Genomic DNA, 19988 nt, shown 5'->3' on the forward strand with positions numbered 1-19988 from the left:
CCCCGACCGGGACTAGAACCCGGTGTGCCGGCGCCGCTAGGCGGAGGATTAGCCTAGTGAGCTGCGGCGCCGGCCTCAGAATATCTTCAAAACCTGGTAAACCAGTGTTTTAAAAGAAAACATTCTTGATAAAAGCATGACATTTATGCATGGGTAAAAGATCCATTCAAAGTTTAAAAGAAATGAGCAGGTTTAATATAATCGTACTGAAAATTGGTTCCTCTGGTTCCAGATTCCACACCTAACATTTGGAAGGTTGAATCTGGTATAATATCAAAGCAGCCTATCCAAAGTTATCTAAAAATTGTTAAAATACTTTTACCTTTGCAGCTACATATCTGTGTAAGATAGAATTTAATAAACTTCATCTAAAACAACATCACAGCAGATTAAGTGCAGAAATAAATTTGAGAATCCAGCTGTCCTCTACTAAGCCAGACATTAAAAATGTTTGCAGAAATATAAAATAATGCCAGTTTTCTTGCTGAATTTATTTTGTTTTGGAAAATAGTCTTTTTTTTTTCCACTTAAAAATACTACTTATGGGATAGCCATTGACCACAGTGGTTAAGACATCAATTAAGATGCCTGTGTCCCATATTAGACTGTGTTCAGTTTGAGTGCCAGCCGCAGTTCCAAGTTCAGCTTCTTGTAAATGCACACCTTGGGAGGCAGCAGGTGATGGCTCCAGTATTTGGGTTCTTGGCTCCTTGCTTTGACCCAATGTAGCCTTGGCTCTGTGGGCATTTGGGGAATAGACCAGTGGATGAGAGATCTCTGTTTCTCTCCCCCCCTCTCTCTTCTTTCTCTCTCTCTCTCTGCCTTTTAAATAAAAATGAAACAAACTTTAAAATGTTTTAAATAAAAAACATTATTTATGTTAATGTAATAGGCTTATTGTTTTAAATGAGTTAAGTGCTTAAATAACTTGTTTCAATTTCTCAATAAATGTAGATACAACTCTTTTTTTTTTAAGATTTATTTATTTATTTGAAAGTCAGAGTTACACAGAGGAGAGGAGAGGCAGAGAGAGAGAGGCCTTCCATCTGCTGGTTCACTCCCCAGATGGCCGCATCAAACAGAGCTGCGCTGTTCTGAAGCCAGGAGCCAGGAACTTCTTCCTGGTGTCCCACGTGAGTGCAGGGGCCTGAGGACTTGGGCCATCTTCTGCTGCTTTCCCAGGCCACAGTAGAGAGCTGGATTGGAAGTGGAGCAGCCAGGACTACAACCGGAGCCCATATAGGATGCCGGTGCTTTAGGCCAGGGCATTAACCTGCTGCGCCACAGCACTGGCCCCACAACTCTTTTTTTTTTTTTTTGAAAGAGTTACACAGAGAAAGAGAGAGGTCTTCCATCTGATGGTTCATTCCCCAATTGGCCACAACAGCTGGAGCTGCTCCGATCCTAAGCCAGGAGCCAGGAGCTTCCTCCAGGTCTCCCATGTGGGTGCAGGGGTCCAAGGGCTTGGGCCATCTTCTACTGCTTTCCCAGGCCATAGAAGAGAGCTGGATCGGAAGTGCAACAGCTGGGTCTTGAACTGGCGCCCGTATAGGATGCCGGTACTTCAGGCCAGGGCATTAACCCACTGCACCACAGCGCCGGCCCTGATACAACTCTTATAAACAAAATTTTGGGGATCCTCAACAATTTGTAGGAAAAAGTTTAATTGTGTAAAGGAAAAGAATAAAAATATAAATAAAAAATAATGTAAAGCAGTCTTGAGGCCAAAATCTTTTTAAAACTGCTGTTATGAAGCAACTTAGTGACATCAGTATTCATGTGTTGAGAACAGATACTGATAAAGGGCATGCCTACATTAAACAAATTTATATTGGTTTTGAGGTGGGCATTGTGGTAGAGCAGTTGAGGTTGCCGCTTGGGTTGCTCACATCACATATTGGACTACCTAGTATTGGTCTAGCTTCCTGCTTACGTGCCTGGGAGGCAGCCAGTGATGGCTCAAGTCCTTTGGTTCCTGCCACACACGTGGGAGACCTAGGTTGATTTCCAGGCTCCTGGGTTTGGCCTGGCCCTGCTCTGGCTGTTGTGGGCATTTGGGAAGTGAACCAGTAGATGGAAGATAGATCCATCTCTCCCTTTCTCTCCCCACCCCCTCCCTGTTTCACCTCTTTTTCTCTCCCCCTGCCTCTTCCTCTTCCTCTTCCCTTTGCCACTCTGCCTTTCAGATAAATAACAATGAATAAATAACATTTTTAGAAGATGTAAACTAGTTAGTATGTCAGTTGTTCTGTTAAAAGGACCTGTAGGGGTTGGCATTGTGGCACAGCGGGTTGAGCTGCATATGGGAGTGCTAGTTCTGAGCCTGGTTACTTGGCTTCCGATCCAGCTTCCTTCTATTGTGCCTGGAAGACAGCAGAAGATGGGCCAAGGACTTGGGCCCTTGCCACCCACTGGGAGAATAGGATGGAACTCCTGGCTCCTGGCTTTGGCCTGACCAGCCTTTACTATTGCAGCAGTTTGGGGAGTGAATCAGTAGTTAGAATCAGAATCTTAATCTCAGTCTCTGTCTTTCCCTCTTTTTCTGATGCTCTACCTTTCAAAGAAAAAAGTAAGTAGATAATCTTTTCAAAAAAGATTTATTTTTTTAAAAAAATATTTAAGATACACAGAAAGAGGTATCTTAAAACAGTGACACCACCAACGAAGCAAAACACTAGACTATGAACCCTTGGGAGAAGACCTCGGTCATCTTATTTACTCAGGTATCTAGCAGACAGTCTTACAAATACCAATGATAATAGCATTTTTTAATCTTTTTTTAAGGATTTATTTATTTGAGAATTATACACACACACACACAGAGAGAGACATCTGCCATTTACTGGTTCAGTTGGCTGTAATGGTCAGGGCTGATCTAGGCTGGAGCCAGGAGCTCTATCCAGGTCTCCCTTTGGGTGGCAGGGTTCCAAGTTCATGGTCCATCTTCTGCCTTTCCCAGGCTCATTAGCACAGGTGGGTGGCAGGGTCCCAAGTACATGGTCTATGTCCTGCTGCTTTTCCCAGGCTTATTAGCAGGGAGCAGCCAGGTCTTGCACTGTTGCCCATAGGAGAGGCTGGCGTCACAGGCTGAGGTTTAAGCTGCCACGCCACAACATTGACTCTGATCTTTTTATTTTTTTTAATGTTTATTTTAATCTACTTGAAAGGTGGAGCGAGAGAAATTGTCCATCCAATGGTTTACTTCCCAAATGTCTGCAACAGCCAGGGCTAGCTCAGACTGAAGCCAGCAGCCTTGAACTTCATTTGGGTCTATCGTGAGTGGTGGGGACCCAAGTACTTGAGCCATCATCTGCTACCTCACAGGATGCATCAGCAGGAAGCTGGATCAGAAGTGGAGTAACTGGGATCTGAACCAGCACTCTGCTATGGGAAGCAGGTGTCCCAAGTGGTGTCTAAACCTGCTGTGTCACAACACCTACCTTTCGTTCGTTTTTGAGTTACAATGCACAGAGCCTACTGGTTACCATTTTAAAGGATACAGTTTGGTGGTTTTAGTATATTTGAGTTGTGTAGACATCACCACTGTCTTAATTCCAAAATATTTTCATCCCTCCCCTCCAAAGAAACTCCATACTCATTAGTAGTCACGTTTCATTGCCCTCAGCCTCTGGCAAGCACTTACCAACATTTTATGAACTGAACTTTACTATCTCGGTGGATTTGCCTGTTCTGGACATTTTATTTCAATGAACTCATGTAATACGTTACAGCTTTTTGTGCCTGGCCTTTGTTCACTAAGCTCTCAGGGCTCATCCATATCGTGCCATCCATCAGTACCTCACTGCTTTTGTGGCCAAATGATATTCCATTGAATGGCCATGTCACATTTTGTCTATCCGGTCTGCAGCTTCAATTGGTGGGTATTTGGGTTGTTTCTATCGTCTGGCTCCTGTGATTGTGTGTGTGTGTGAACATTTTACATGTAAGTTTCTGTGTGAATATTTTCAATTTTGTCGATATATACCCGAGGATGGAAATGCTAGTTCATATGGTGGCTCTGTAGTTAACTTTTGAGGAACTTCTTAATTCCTTTTTAAATACTTTTTATTTCAAGATAATGATAGATTTATAGACAAGTTGCAAAAATAATTTCCTATCTTTGTGTCTACCTATCATCCAGCTTTGTTACTGTTAGTATCTTACATAAATGTGATATGCATTGCAAAGCAAAAAAACTGACAGTGGTATGTTACTGTTAATTAGATTCAAGGTTTTATTGCCAGTATTTTCCACCATTTTTTTTTTTTTTTCCTATTGGAGGATCCAGTCTCGGGTACCATATTGCGCTTAAACTTATCCTTTGATACATGTCAGGTTCGTAGTCTTTCCTTATTTTTCATGTTCTTGACAGTTTTGAGGAGTTTACTTGTCAGGAATTTTGTAAAGCATCCCTCAGTTTGGGTTTGTGTGTGTGTGTGTGTGTTTTCCTCCTGTTTGGGACTGGGGTTACTGGTATTTAGGAAGAGTACGGTGGCAGAGAAGTGTGCTCGTATCACAGTAGATTAGGGGCTATGATATTAACATGACTTACACTGGTGCTGTGGACAGATTCTTTCCTTTTTTTTTTAAGATTTTATTTATTTATTTGAGAGGTAGAGTTATAGACAGTGAGAGGGAGAGACAGAGAGAAAGGTCTTCCTTCTGTTGGTACACTTCCCAAATGACCACTACGGCTGGTGTGCTGTGCCAATCCGAAGCCAGGAGCCAGGCGCTTCCTCCTGTCTCCTATGCGGGTGCAGGGGCCCAAGCACTGGACCATCTTCTACTGCTATCCCAGGTCATAGCAGAGAGCTGGATCGGAAGAGGGGCAGCCGGGACTAGAACTGGCGCCCATAAGGGATGCCAGCACTGCAGGCAGATTAACCTACTGCGCCACGACGCCGACCCCCAAGATTATGTTCACTGCAAAATTGTTTTTCCTTTTCCATAATCTGTTCCTTGAAAATGAGTCACTAAGTTTAGCCTGCACTCGAGGCAAAGGTGGATTAATCTTAAGTTCTTAGAGGGAAATGTATCTACATATATGAATTTAGGATTCTTCAATAAGAAAGATTTGCCCCTTCCAAATGCACACTTGTTTGTTTATTCATGTATTAGGTCAATATAGAATGACATATTTGTACTCTTTGCCTTGTCCCTTTGATTTGCTGTCATCCTTTAGGGTACTTGCATACCTTCTGATACTATTAATGATGCTATAGACTTACCTTGTATTTTCCCTGTCCCAGGACAGGAGTGAGGGTTGATGGTTTGAAAACATGTCCATACACTCCTCCATGGTCTTCTCTTTAAAGGGGGGAGCAGTGGCGCCCATGCTGTGGCGTAGTAGGTTAAGCCTCCACCTCTGGGCCAGCATCCCCTAATGGGCACTGGTTCAAGTCCTGGCTGCTCCTCTTGCTATCCAGCTCCCTGCTGATGGCCTGGGGAAAGCAGTGGAAGATGGCCCAGGTGCTTGGGCCCTTGCACCCATGTGGGAGACATGGAAGAAACTCCTGGTTCCTGGCTTCAGATTGGACCAGCTTTGGCAGTTGTAACCTCTAGGGAGTGAACCAGTGGATAGATCAATCTTTCTCCTGACTACTGCCCTCCCATAACTCTGACTTTCAGGTAAATAAATAAATCTTTAAAAACAACTTGAAAGTACACTGACAGTTTCTAGTCATTTTCCATATATGTGAGCTTTTAGGATAGAATTTAACTTACACTTAATTACACGAAGTAATTATTGTGCCCTGACTGTTCTGTGATTAACCACTGCTCTGGTATTAATCTCTATGTCTTAGTGTTATGGTCACAGTAAGACCTAAACATCTGTCTTAATTTACCAATTCATGAGGTAATCCTTGCAGTATTGTTGCCAAACCTTTTTATTCAGTCTGTAGCAAGGTAGATTCCCTTTGGTAGTGCACACTCTGGTAGTAGCCCCCATTTACAAACAGCCAGTTGCCCCTACCCCCACAAAAAAAAAAAACCCAAACACACGTGGTGTGAACAGCTGGTTTGGAAGAACGGCCTGAGGGCAAGTCACATGCCCCAGCTTGGATCCCACCCCCCTTTCTTGCCTGACCAGCAGACCAGCAAGTCTTTCTCATCAGAGAGAGAGATCTTGTTACCATTTTTGGCCGTTTCCAGGCAGTTAGCCCTAGAAATGTGTATTTTTCCTTTTTTTTTTTTTTTTAACCTTCTCTCCTTTTTCTTCTTCTGTAGGCTGAAAAGTATTTTGTATTTTTTTTTTTTATTTGACAGGTAGAGTTATAGACTGTGTGTGAGAGAGAGAAAGGTCTTCTTTCCGTTGGTTCACTCCCCAAATGGCCGCTATGGCCAGTGCTGTGCTGATCCGAAGCCAGGAGCCAGGTGCTTCTTCCTGGTCTCCCATGCTGGTGTAGGAGCCCAAACACTTGGGCCATCCTCCACTGCCTTCCTGGGCCACAGCAGAGAGCTGGACTGGAAGAGGAGCAACTGGGACTAGAACCCGGGAACCCATAGGGGATGCCAGCGCCGCGGGTGGAGGATTAACCAAGTGAGCCACAGCACTGGCCCTGGTATTTTGCATTTTGACAGATAAAATATACCAAGGTAGTGCATCAGCAAGCAAACAAGAACCACAGGACTTAGAGTGGAATTAGGTAATCTCTTCATTCATCAATTCAGTTCTTCTAGAATTATACCTACTTTTCTTCAGGTACTAGTATTCAAACTGAATAAAATAAAAATTTATTTTTAATATTCTCTAAAATACAGTTAGCATTCTTTTCATTGTTTATATGTCTTGTTCACTTAAATGCATTAATATTATTAAATCAAAACCCAGTTACCAGTCAAAACCTTGTTTAGTGAGGTAAATATGCTGTTTCCTAACATGAGGGTATTTCATTAAGTTGATTAAAAAGATAGAATTAAAAGTTTGTTTTATGAAAAAAAAACCTGAAATTCGTGCTTAGCTTTTTCCTAGTGTACATTTTCCATGAACTCTTTGAAAGAGCACTGTACTTGGTATTTTAATTCCTGTAAATTAGGCATTCTGTCCCCCTTTACAGCTGATTTTAAGTGTGAGTACTTTTCAAAAAGATATAAAATACCTGCCTATCAATATATCTAAACAAGGATGAAGTTTCCACTGAATCAGCCATGTTGGTGAATGGGTTATCTGGCCGCATGGACAGAGCGTTACAGGGAAACAGCCTTGGGATTTGGCCGCACTGTGGCTCTCAGCCATGTTCAGGATTGAGCAGGCTGAGCGCAGGAGGCTATATGTAGATTAGAATGTCAGGTTTTCGAGAGACCAAATATCAGTGCGTCAGTGGTGCATTCATTTAGGAATCCTTTCAGAAAGTTTATGTACAATCCTAACACTGATGTTTATGGAAACAGATTGGTATTGGTATTGGTTAAAGACTGGTGGTGGCCACATTGTGGCACAGTGAATTAAGCTTTTGCCCATATTGCCAATGTCCTGGAGCCCTGGTTAGAGTCCCAGCTGCTCTGCTTCCAATCCAGCTCCCTGCTATTGCACCTGGGAAAGCAGCAGAAGATGGCACAAATGCTTGGATGGGAGACCCAGATGGAGCTCTGGGCTCCTGGCTTTGGCCTGGACCAACCCTGGCCGTTGAGGCCATTTGGGGAATGAACCAGAGGATGGAAAATCCCTCCTCTTCTCTTCTGTCTCTCTCTCTCTCCCTCTCCTCCTTTCAAATAAATATTTTTTAAAAAAGAAGGTTGTATATTGTGTATCTTTCTATTGGAACAATCTCAGAATCCATTGATTAGATGAATAACTTTTGATATGTTAGCATAATTATGCTTTTCACTTGGTTTCTCCAAAATTTATTTAACGATTTACTAACTTTGTTGGGAGAGATTACCTTTGTTGAGAACCAGTTTTTTTCTTTCAACTCACTGATTTTTTTTCCCCCCGAATTTTGCAAATGTCTCAAAATCAGGGGTCAGGAACATCCAGCCTGTTGGCTGTATAAGGCCTGTGAAATCATTGGGCTGTCCCTGCCAAGGCAACCACAGGCAGAACTTGAAATTTAGTACATCTGTAACAGGCTAGTGTTTAAGTTTACAGTTGTATGTGGCCTGTGGATGGTATTACAGATATCCAGGTGGCCCTCGGCAGAAAAAAGCTTGCTCTAAATTGAGAATATTTTCTGATTTGGAGTTGTGACGAGGGTGGATATTATTATTATTTTATTATTTTTTATTTTAAAGATTTTTATTTATTTATTTGACAGGTAGAGTTACAGACAATGAGAGAGAGAGACAGAGAGAAAGGTCTTCCTTCCGTTGGTTCACTCCCCAATGACCGCTATGGCCAGAGCTTTGCCGATCCAAAGCCAGGAGCCAGGTGCTTCTTCCTGGTCTCCCATGTGGGTGCTGGGCCCAAGCACTTGGGCCATCCTCCACTGCCTTCCTGGGCCACAGCAGAGAGCTAGACTGGAAGAGGAGCAACTGGGACTAGAACCCAGCGCCCATATGGGATGCCAGCGCTGCAGGCAGAGGATTAACCTAGTGCGCCACAGTGCCGGCCCCGGGTATAATTTTTTTATTTCTTATTTATTTATTTATTTATTGACAGTGGACAGTGAGAGAGAGAGAGAAAGGTCTTCCTTTGCCGTTGGTTCACCCTTCAATGGCCGCCGCGACTGGCGCACCGCGCTGATCCGAAGCCAGGAGCCAGGTGCTTCTCCTGGTCTCCCATGGGGTGCAGGGCCCAAGGACTTAGGCCATCCTCCACTGCACTCCCTGGCCACAGCAGAGAGCTGGACTGGAAGAGGGCCAACCGGGACAGAATCCGGCGCCCCGACTAGGGCTAGAACCCGGTGTGCTGGCGCCGCAGGCGGAGGATTAGCCTATTGAGCCACGGCACCGGCAGATATTATTTTTTTAAAGATCTTTTTTTTTTAAGATTTATTTTATTTATTTGAAAGAGTTATAGAAGGACACAGAGGGAGAGGTCACTCCCCAAATGGCCGTAATGGCCGGAATTGCAGCAGCTAGGACTTGGACTGGCGCCCATATGGGATGTCAGCACTGCAGGCCAGGCTTTAACCTGCCGCGCCACCTTGCCTGCCCCTAAAGATCTATTTTTATTTGAAAGAGTTAGAAGGAGAGATGGGGAGAGAGATATTGATCTTCCATGTGCTGGTTTACTTCGCAAATGGCCACAACAGCCGGGACTGGGCCAGGCCAAAGCCAGGAGTCAGGAGTTTCATTGGGGTCTCCCATGTGGGTGTCAGGGGCCTAGCACGTCTGCCATCTTCCACTGCTTTTCCCAGGCTGTTAGCAGTGAGCTGGATCGGAAGTAGAGCAGCCTGGGCATGAACCAACACTCATATGGGATGCTGGTGTCACAGGCAGTGCCGGCCCCAGGAGGTAGGTCTTTTTGTTTGTGCTTGTCCATCCAGTTTTCACCTTATTAATTGTGTTACTGTTTTTTTGTTTTTCCTTCTCTCCAGGTCATTTCATAACTCTGAATCATGTCTGATAACGGAGAACTGGAAGACAAGCCTCCAGCACCTCCTGTGCGAATGAGCAGCACCATCTTTAGCACTGGAGGCAAAGACCCCTTGTCAGCCAATCACAGCTTGAAGCCTTTGCCCTCTGTTCCAGAAGAAAAAAAGCCAAGGAATAAAATCATCTCCATATTCTCAGGCACAGAAAAAGGTAACTAGCTCTTGTGATTTCAGGAGTCTCAGTATTGACAGACTGAGTACTACCCATGTGGATGTCTTTTTTGGTGACCACAGTAATAGATCCAAGAAAGCAGTTGATACACAGGCATTATTGAAAAGACTGGTTTATTTTAAACTGATAGAAAACTATAGAGCTGTAAAGTTCGTGGTCATCCTACTTTTTTGTAGCTTCCTGATAATTGAGATGAGATTTGTGATTGTCTTAGTCTGTTCCGTGTTGCTACAACAAATATTTGAGGCTAGGTACTTGGTAAAGAAAAGTGCATTGTTGGGTTCACAATTGCAGTTGCTGGAAGGTCCAAACAACCTCGCTTAGCATCTGCTGTGAGCACCTGGCTGCATCACAGCATGGCAGAGAAGCACAGCCAGCTGTGTCAAGGGCCACCTATGTAAGCAAGAAGCCAAAGGCTGAGGAAGGGGCTGACGCTTTGGTTTTATCATAACCATAATCCACTCCCGGAGATCAACACTGATCCCTCTGGAGGGTGGTCACGACCCTGTCATGTCGCAGTAGGCCCCACTTCTTAAAAACCCACCGCCTTTCAATATCATTACATTGGGGACCATGGGTCCAGCACATGAACCTGTGGAGGACAAACCATGTCTTGATCAGGGCAGTGATATTTGAAGGAGACTTGCTGCTATAATATCATGAAGGTACCAAATCCCCTATTGCAAATCTGTGAGGCCAACCGTGTTTTGTAATTAAGATTCTTTTTTGACCTTTGAATGCTGATACTATCTTCTCGTCATGTATTCTACAGTAGCATCAGAAATATCTGAGGCAGGAGTAGGTGTTGAGCATAGGAGTTAAGACACTGCTTGGGGCACCTGCATCCCTTATCAGAGTGCCCGTGTTCAAATCCTGGCTCCTCCACTTCCAGGCCAGCTGCCTGCTAATGCAGACATCGAGAGACAACAGTTGGTGGCTCAAGTCCTTGGTTCTCTACCACCGCAGGAGACATAGATTAAGTTCCAGTCTCTCCTTCCTACCCTGCCCTCTTTCTCTATCTTCTGCTGCTTTCCCAGGTACATTAGCAGGGAGCTGGATCTGAAGTAAAGCAGCTGGCATTGCAAGCAGTAGCTTAACTTGCTATGCCACAGTGCTGGCCCCTAAATTAATAATAAATTTAAAAATTAAAGATCAGTAAGAACCAGTGATCTAGTGACATAAAATGATACAAAGACCTAATAGTCTTCTATAACTTGAAGTCACTAAAGTTTTGGTGTCAAATTTAAGGGAAAAAATCTTGACTTTCTGAGCTTTTTGGATTTTAGAATTGAATAGGGGAATTGGGGATATTATTGGATTTTATGATAAGGGTAAGGGGTTCCTTTTATCATGCTAAGCATGGTAATATGGCTCAACAGATGGTACTATATATAAAGTGGAGTTAAAGTTTTATTTCCTAAGTCTATATGAGGAGATAAGCCCAAATTAGAAGAGTGGTGCTTTATATATAATACTACTAAATGCACATTTTTTTTAAGAAAATATTTATTTATTTATTTGAAAGGCAGAGTTACAGAGGGGCAGAGAGAGAGAGAGAGGTCTTCCCATCCACTGGTTCACTCCCCAGATGGCTGCAACAGCCAGAACTGCGCCTATCCAAAGCCAGGAGCCAGGAGCTTCTTTGTGTCACCCATGCGGGTGCAGGGGCCTAAGGACTTAGGCCATCTTCTGCTGCTTTCCCAGGCCATAGCAGAGAGCTGGATTGGAAGTGGAGCAGCCAGGTTGTGAACCAGTGCCCGTATAGGATGCCGGCACTGCAGGCAGCAGTTTTACCCACTATGCCACAGTGCTGGCCCCTTAATGCACATTTAATAATTCAATTCCATTAGTATTAGCAAAGAATCCATCCTTAGAGAAATTAGCTTTGCAGTCAGGATGTAATCCTGGAATAGTTGAAAATTGATTGTTTTCTTGTGTATCACTTCTGATTTTGGTTTTATTAAGATTTTATGTCAGAATGTAATTGAGGAGTCTCATGGACATATGTTTTTTGAGTTTAATTGAAATGAATGGGGGTACTTGGCATATCAGAGGGTGAAAAATGTACTTAGTCTGGGGTAGGTAAAGGATAAAGGGGAAGATGAAGCAGTGAGCCAATGATTCATGAAAAGAGGACAAACCTGTGGAGAGTGAAATCCTCTGGTAGCAAGTCAGTATAAAGTGGGAAGACCTAAATGTGCAGTATAAATATGATAATTAAAATATGGAGGTTTAGAAAAAAATTAAGGAAGTTAGTACCAACAGAAATTGCTGAAGGAGTTGAAATTACTTATATGGAAGACTAGACTCCAAAATGGGGTGGGGAAATGTTCAGGATGGGATAAAATAAGAAAGGCCATTTGGCCTGTTAGTTAACACCCCAGTAGAGAGGGGTGGGTATTTGGCACAGTCATTAAGCTACTACTTGGGACACTGACATTCGGTATCAAAGTGCCTGGGTTCCAGTCCTGGCTGTGCTTTGCATTCTGCCTTCCTGTTAATGCAAACCATGGGAGGCAGCAGGTGATTGCTCAAGTAGCTGGATCCCTGCCATCCGTGGTAAAGACCTGCATTGAGTTCCTGCTTCTGCCCGACCCAGTCCTGGCCCAGCCATTGGAGCAGTTGGGGAGTGAACTAGAGGATGGAAGCTCTATGTTTCTGTCTGCAAATAAATACTTTTTTTTTTTTAAAGATTTATTTATTTATTTGAAAGTCAGAGTTACACAGAGAGAGGAGAGGCACAGAGGAGAGGTCTTCCATCTGATGGTTCACTCCCCAACTGGCTGCAACAGCTGGAGCTGCACTGATCTGAAGCCAGGAGCCGGAGCTTTTTCCAGGTGTCCAATGTGGGTGCAGGAACCCAAGGACTTGGGCCATCTTATACTGCTTTCCCAGGCCATAGCAGAGAGCTGGATCAGAAGTGGAGCAACCGGGACTTGAACTGACGCCCATATGGGATACCAGCACTGCAGGCAGAGACTTTACCTGCTATGCCACAGCTCCTGCCCTACAAACTTTTAATACCTTTCATTTGTTTGTTTGAAAGGCACACAGACAGTGAGAGAGTCAGAGACAGACTGTTTCAGCAGTGTCCCTAAACAGCCTGGGCTGGGCCCAGCCAAAGCCAGGGCCTGGAATTTCACCCAGATCTCTCACAGGATGTCAGAAACCCTATTACTTGAGCCATCACTGCTGCCTCCTGGGTGTGCATTAACAGGAAGCTGGAATGGACATGGAACTGGGATTCCAGTCCAGGCACTCCATAGGCAATGCAGGTGTTCCAAGCGATCCCTTAACCACTGGGCCAAACTCTTTCTAAAATGTTACCTTATCCTGATGGTTCGTGTCCCAGCTGCTCCACTTCTGATCCAGCTTCCAGCTAATGGCCTGGGAAAAGCAATAGAAGATTTCCCAAGCTCTTGGTTGGGCCCCTGGCAACTACATAGGAGACTCGACAGAAGCTTCTGGCTCCTGGCTTCAGCCTGGCTCATCCCTAGCTGTTGCAGCCATCTGGGCAGTGAACCAGCAGGTGAAAGATCCTTTCTCTTTCTCTCTGTCTCTGTCTATCTCTCCCCCCTCTCTGTAACTCTGACTTCCAAATAAATAAATCTATCTTAAAAAAAAAAAGTTGCCTTATCTAATTCCTTTTCTTCCTCTTAAAAAGAAAGGTTGTATTTTAGAAAATATGAAACATGTATTGGGGACTGGCACTGTGGTGCAGTGGGTTAAAGCCCTGGCCTGAAGCGCTGGCATCCCATATGGGCACCAGTTCAAGTCCTGGCTGCTCCTCTTCCAATCCAGCTCTCTGCTATGGCCTGGGAATTTGTACCCTAGCTAATGCCATCCTGTGTGGGAGACCCAGAGGAAGCTCCTGGCTCCTGGCTTCTGATCGGTGCAGCTCCCGCCATTGCGGCCAATTGGGGAGTGAACCAGCGGATGGAAGACCTCTCTCTCTCTGCCTCTCCTCTCTCTGTTACTCTGTCTTTCAAATAAAGAAAATAAATCTTAAAAAAAAAAAAAAAGAAAAGAAATATGTACTGAATAAACTATGTAGTACCCTGTCATGCAACTTCAGCAGCTGTCATCATTTGCCTCTACTTTACTCATTTTTTAACAAAAAATTTACAGATAATCTAAATGCACAAATGTTAAATTATACAGTCTGAACAAATAGATACACCCATGAAAGCCACATTCATTACCACCATGTTCCATATTAGACTGTTGCCATCTCCAAGAAAGTTCTTTCACATTATGTCCCAATCTGCTTCTCTCCCATCCCCAGGCAGCTACTCTGATTTGTTTTCATTTCTGCCTTTATTCAGTGTAGCCTGTGTTTGAATGTCACATAACAGCATTTTGCTTTTTTCCTCTATGGTGGTATTGTATACGCAAACGTACAGGGGTGTGTATTGTGATGAAACATTCTTGTATCTACCCAGTTAGGTGCCTCTGCAGTCTCCATCTCCTGCACCCATCCTGTCCTCTTCCTCCTGCTTCCCAAAATCTGCCACCTGGGATTTTGCATTTTCTCTTCCAGTCAGTATTTTTTTTTTTTAATTTTTTATTTATTTGACAGGTAGAGATACAGATAGTGAGAGAGAGAGAGAGACAGAGAGAAAGGTCTTCCTTCCATTGGTTCACCCCCAAATGGCCGCCACGGTCGGAGCTATGCCGACCTGAAGCCAGGAGCCAGGTGGTTTCTCCTGGTCTCCCATGCGGGTGCAGGAGCACAGGCACCTGGGCAGAAGCACAAGCATCCTCCACTGCCTTCCCAGGCCACAGCAGAGAGCTGGACTGGAAGAGGAGCAACTGGGACTAGAACCTGGCGCCCACATGGGATGCCAGCACCACAGGTGGAGGATTAACCAAGTGAGCCACAGCGCCGGTCCCTCTAGTCAGTATTTATCAGGCTTCTAAGTGTAGCAGAATTTTTGTGTGTTCCACTGGCTAAGTTGTACCCTAGCTAATGCCACCCTGTCTTGATTACTGTATCTTAAAATAATAGAATAGATCTCCCAGATCTTCTTTGAGATCTTAAAAATTACTTTGTCCTTTAAACTTCTCTATACATTTTTAGCATCGACTTATCATTTAGGAATTCCATCTAGATCTCTCTCATGGATGGCATCACTTTGGCCATCATCTGCTGCCTTCTCAGGCTCATGAGCAGGACGCTGGATTGGAAGCAGATCAGCCAAGACTGTTGCTTTCTGAAATCAGGTCATTGTTGTTTGTTTGTTGTTGAGTTTTCGAGTTCTTAATATAATACAGATATTATTCCTTTGCCAGACAAAGAGTTTGTAGTTATTTTCTCCCATGTTGTAGTTGCCTTTTCTTTACTGTGTTGGTTGTTTCTTGCAGAACCATTTTAGTTTAATACATTCCAACTGTATGCTTTTTTTTTTCTTCTCATGCTTTTGAGGTCTTATGAGAAAATAAAAAAAAATCCTGGGGCTGGTGTTGTGACATAGTAGGTAAAGTGCTGCCTTCCCCACCAGCATCCCATCTGAGTGCAGCTGCTCCCAGTTCCCATCCACCTCCTTGTGATGCGCCTGGGAAAACAGCAGAGCATAGCCCAAGTGCTTGGGCTCCTGCACCCACTTGGAAGACCTGAAAGAAGCTCCTAGCTCTGGTCATTGCAGCCACTAGAGAATGAGCCAGCAGATGGAAGATCCGTCTCTCCCTCTCTCTTTCTCTAACTCTGCCTTTTTTTTTTTATTTTTTTATTTTTTATTTTTTATTTTTATTTTTTTGACAGGCAGAGTGGACAGTGAGAGAGAGAGACAGAGAGAAAGGTCTTCCTTTTGCCGTTGGGTCACCCTCCAATGGCCGCCGCGGCCGGCGCACCGCGCTGATCCGATGGCAGGAGCCAGGAGCCAGGTGCTTTTCCTGGTCTCCCATGGGGTGCAGGGCCCAAACACCTGGGCCATCCTCCACTGCACTCCCTGGCCACAGCAGAGGGCTGGCCTGGAAGAGGGCCAACCGGGACAGAATCCGGCGCCCTGACCGGGACTAGAACCCGGTGTGCCGGCGCCGCTAGGCGGAGGATTAGCCTAGTGAGCCGCGGCGCCGGCCCATAACTCTGCCTTTCAAATAAACAAATCTCTAAGCAGAGAATTAAAAAAAAAAAAAAAAAAAATCTTTGCCCATACCAGTATCCTGAAGCATCTCCCCCAATGTTTTCTTGTAATTTCACAAGTTCTTTTCTTCCATTTAAACTGTAATCCGCTTTGAGTTGATTTTTGTACATGATGAAATGTCATGTAGTTTAGTTTTTTTAACATGATTATCCAGTTTTCTAAGCACCATTTATTAAAGAGACTATCCTTTTCTCAATATATTTTCTTGGCATCTTTGTTAAAAATCATTTGGCTGTATATATGTGGATTTATTTGAGTTCTTTATTATTCTGTTGCATTGGTCTGTGTGACTATATCTGTTACTGTTTTGTTTTGCTTACTACAGTTTTGTTGTGTATTTTGAAATCAGGTAGTGTGATACCTCTAGCTTTGTTCTTTTTACTCAGGCTTGAATTAGCTATTTGCAATCTCTTGTGATTCTGCTTAAATTTTAGGATTACTTTTCTGTTTCTGTGAAGGATGTTACTAGTATTTTGATACAGATTACTTAGAATCTGTGAATTGCTTTAGGTAGTATGGACATTTCAGTATTAATTTGTCTAATCCATGAACATGAAGGTCTTTTCCTTCATAAGTGTTTTGTACTTTTCATTATAGAGATCTTTCACCTTCTGGGCTAAATTTGTTCCTAAAAAAATTTTTTTTTTTTTGGACAGGCAGAGTGGACAGTGAGAGAGACAGAGAGAAAGGTCTTCCTTTTTGCCATTGGTTCACCCTCCAATGGCCGCTGCAGCCAGCGCACTGCGGCTAGTGCATTGCGCTGATCCGAAGCCAGGAGCCAGGTGCTTTTCCTGGTCTCCCATGGGGTGCAGGGCCCAAGGACTTGGGCCATCATCCACTGCACTCCCAGGCCATAGCTGAGAGCTGGCCTGGAAGAGGGGCATCCAGGACAGAATCTGGCGCCCCGACCCGGACTAGAACCCGGTGTGCCAGCGCCGCAAGGTGGAGGATTAGCCTAGTGAGTCGCGGCGCCGGCCCCCTAAAAATTTTTTTAAGGATGTATTTATTTATTTATGTTAAAGTCAGCATTACACAGAGAGAGAAGGAGAGGCAGAGAGAGAACGAGGTCTTCCATCTGCTGGTTTACTCCCCATTTGGCTGCAGCGGCTGGAGCTGCACTGATCTGAAGCCAGGGACTAGGAGCTTCTTCCGGGTCTCCCATGCTGGTCTCCTACTGCTTTCCCAGGCCATAGCAGAGAGCTGGATCAGAAGTGGAGCAGCCAGGACGTGAACCAGTGCCCATATGGGATGCTGGAACTGCAGGCGGTGGCTTTACCCAGTATACCACAGCGCTGGCCCCCCTAAATATTTTTTGTAACAGTTTGTAAATAGGACTGGTTTCTTGACTTCTTTCTCAGTTCACCATAGATATAAAGAAATGCCACTGACTTTTGTATATGTCTTGCTATTTTACTGAGTTTGTACCCTGTTGATAGTTTCATTAGAATTACGTTGAATTTGTAGGGCAAGTTGGGGAGAATTATATTCAGCTTTGTGATTGAGAGAAGAGAGGATATGCAGAGCTGAGTAGCCTGCTCGGAAGAAGGTTTAAGGAGCAAATGGTTTTCAGTTTTAAGAAAGAGCTGTGTGGGATTTTGGAGGGTAAGGCATGTTTTGTTTTGTTTTTTAAAATATTTATTTAATTGAGAGGCAGAGAGAAAGGTCTTCTATCCACTGGTTCACTCCCCAAATGGCCACAGTGGCTGGAGCTGGGCCAATCCGGACCAGGAGCTTCTTCTGGGTCTCCCATGCAGCGGTAGTGGCCCAAGTACTTGGGTCATCCTCCACTGCTTTCCCAAGCAATCAATAGGGAGCTGGATAGGAAGTGGAGCTGCTGGGACTCAAACCAGCATCCTTATGGGATGCCAGCACCGCAAGTGGAGGCTTAACCTACTTTGCCACAGTGCCAGCCCCAGAGTATGCTTCTTGATTCCTCCAATTCCCTAGGGTTCTGCCCTCACTTTCCAACCCATTTTCGCACAGTTAGTACTCCTATTGAAAGCTGAGACGTGCAGTATAACCTTGCCATTAGAAGTTAAGAATGAGGGCGAATTCAGTGTATATATGCACACCTGTGCTTCAGTGAACACACAGATCAGTCTGCTCTGCTACTTCTACCGTATTATCTCATTCTTTGACCTGGCGGCTGCCTCTGGGTCCCCATCCTTACCCCTTTAGCTTCTAGCTTCAGCCACCTGCACCATTTCTGCCATAGCATGCTCTTACCTATTTCCTGAGCTGCTGTTTCTCGCTTCAGTTTTATCCTAATTGCTTTTCGTTTTTAAGCATTTCTCATAGTTTTGTTCTGTTGCTTACAGGGATTTGGTATAGAAGAGGACTGTAGTGTGTGCTCACTGCATCTTAACATCTTAAACATCTTAAACAGAGATCTAGAAAGGAAAGAATTGTATTATTTAAAAAATCATAATGACCCTAAAAGAGAAATCCCCTAGACAGAGACTTCAGTTATTTTTTTTTTGAAGATTTATTTATTAATTTGAAAAGCAAGAGTTATATAGAGGCAGAGGCAGAGAGAGAGAAAGGTCTTCTATCTGCTGGTTCACTCCTCAAATGGCTGCAACAGATGGAGCTGGGCCAGTCCAAAGCCTGGAGCCTAGATCTTCTTCTACTTGGAAGCAGGGGCCCAAGGAGTTGGGCCATCTGCTGCTGCTTTCCCAGGTACATTAACAGGGAGCTGCATCAGAAGTGGAGCAGCTGGGATAGGAATCGGCATCTATATGGGATGTTCATGTCATAGGCAGTGGCTTCACTTAATACACCACAGTGCCAGTCCCACCTTCAATTATTAATTACTGATTTCAATCAGTGTCACTAGAAAAGAAAATGTGAAATGTCTTTTTAAAAGCTGATATGTAATTATATATGTGTGTGTGTGTGTGTGTATGGGGTAGAGTATGATATTTTGATATGTGTATACAATGTATAGTAATCAAATCAGGTGATTGGATTATCTGTCATCTCCAATATTTATCATTTCTGTATGTTGGAAACATTTGAAGTCCTCTCTGCCTATTTTGAAATATGCAATCAGGGCCGGCGCCGCGGCTCACTAGGCTAATCCTCCGCCTTGCGGCGCCGGCACACCGGGTTCTAGTCCCGGTTGGGGCGCCGGATGCTGTCCCAGTTGCCCCTCTTCCAGGCCAGCTCTCTGCTGTGGCCAGGGAGTGCAGTGGAGGATGGCCTAAGTGCTTGGGCCCTGCACCCCATGGGAGACCAGGAAAAGCACCTGGCTCCTGCCATCGGATCAGCGCGGTGCGCTGACTGCAGCGCGCTAGCCGCAGCGGCCATTGGAGGGTGAACCAACGGCGAAAGGAAGACCTTTTTCTCTGTTTCTCTCTCTCACTGTCCACTCTGCCTGTAAAAAATAAATAAAAAGAAAGAAATATGCAATCAATTATTATTAACTGTATTTACCCTGTTGCAGTATAGGACAGTAGAACTTAATCCTCCCATTTCATTGTAATTTTGTACCCATTCACCAACCTCTTTCTCTTCCTCCCTCCCTTCCCTTCCAAACTGTTAGTTTGTAGCTGGCTGTTAAATATTTTCTTGCATGAAACAGGATACCAGTTTACAAGCCAAAGAGGAGGCAAGAGCATGACCTCAGCATCAAGGTCTGGTGGAAAATGAGAGGCCACTGGTGATCCAGGGAATTGTGTGTTTCAGTAAAGATAACAACATTTAATCCAGGGGGAGCAGCTGCATTTCCCTATGTTCCTTTCCACGATCTGTGTGCTCTGCTCTCCTACCCAGGTCTTACCCTTGCCTTATCTCCTAAATATGTATCATATGTGCCTAGAAGACCTAGAGAAGAGATGGACATTTAGGCACAAGTCTGTTGTCACAAGGCTAAAAAACAGTAGTGTGTTTCCTGCTCATGCTAGATGAGCAGTATCTTTGTGAACAGAAATTGGTGGACAATAACGTTTCCACCTGTGTGTGTACAGACTTCTCAAAACAGGACGGTTTTAGACTCCTTTATGAGAGGAGAATCTTGGAGTTTAATAGAGCATATTGACCATCTGCTTCTGTTTACTTAACTCCCCACTGAGACCCAGCTAAAATGACAGTAAAACAAAAGCAGTTGCTTACTATGACAAGGGCAAAGAGAACAGG

The 19988-nt window shown here is 44.3% G+C and overlaps 1 protein-coding gene across 2 annotated transcripts in view; it reads left to right on the top strand.

Moving 5' to 3' along the window:
* PAK2 (p21 (RAC1) activated kinase 2) overlaps window positions 1-19988 on the top strand; it is a 115948-nt gene that overhangs the window by 45592 nt on the left and 50368 nt on the right. For both annotated transcript variants that reach the window (XM_017346650.4, NM_001082756.1), the window contains 1 exon segment: window positions 9480-9687. In XM_017346650.4, coding sequence (XP_017202139.1) covers window positions 9501-9687 — 187 coding nt within the window. In that variant the 5' untranslated portion in view covers window positions 9480-9500.

Source organism: Oryctolagus cuniculus, chromosome 4 (assembly GCF_051225735.1).
Source record: "Oryctolagus cuniculus isolate XC-2025 breed Fujian yellow rabbit chromosome 4, ASM5122573v1, whole genome shotgun sequence".
Taxonomy (NCBI): Eukaryota; Metazoa; Chordata; class Mammalia; order Lagomorpha; family Leporidae; genus Oryctolagus; species Oryctolagus cuniculus.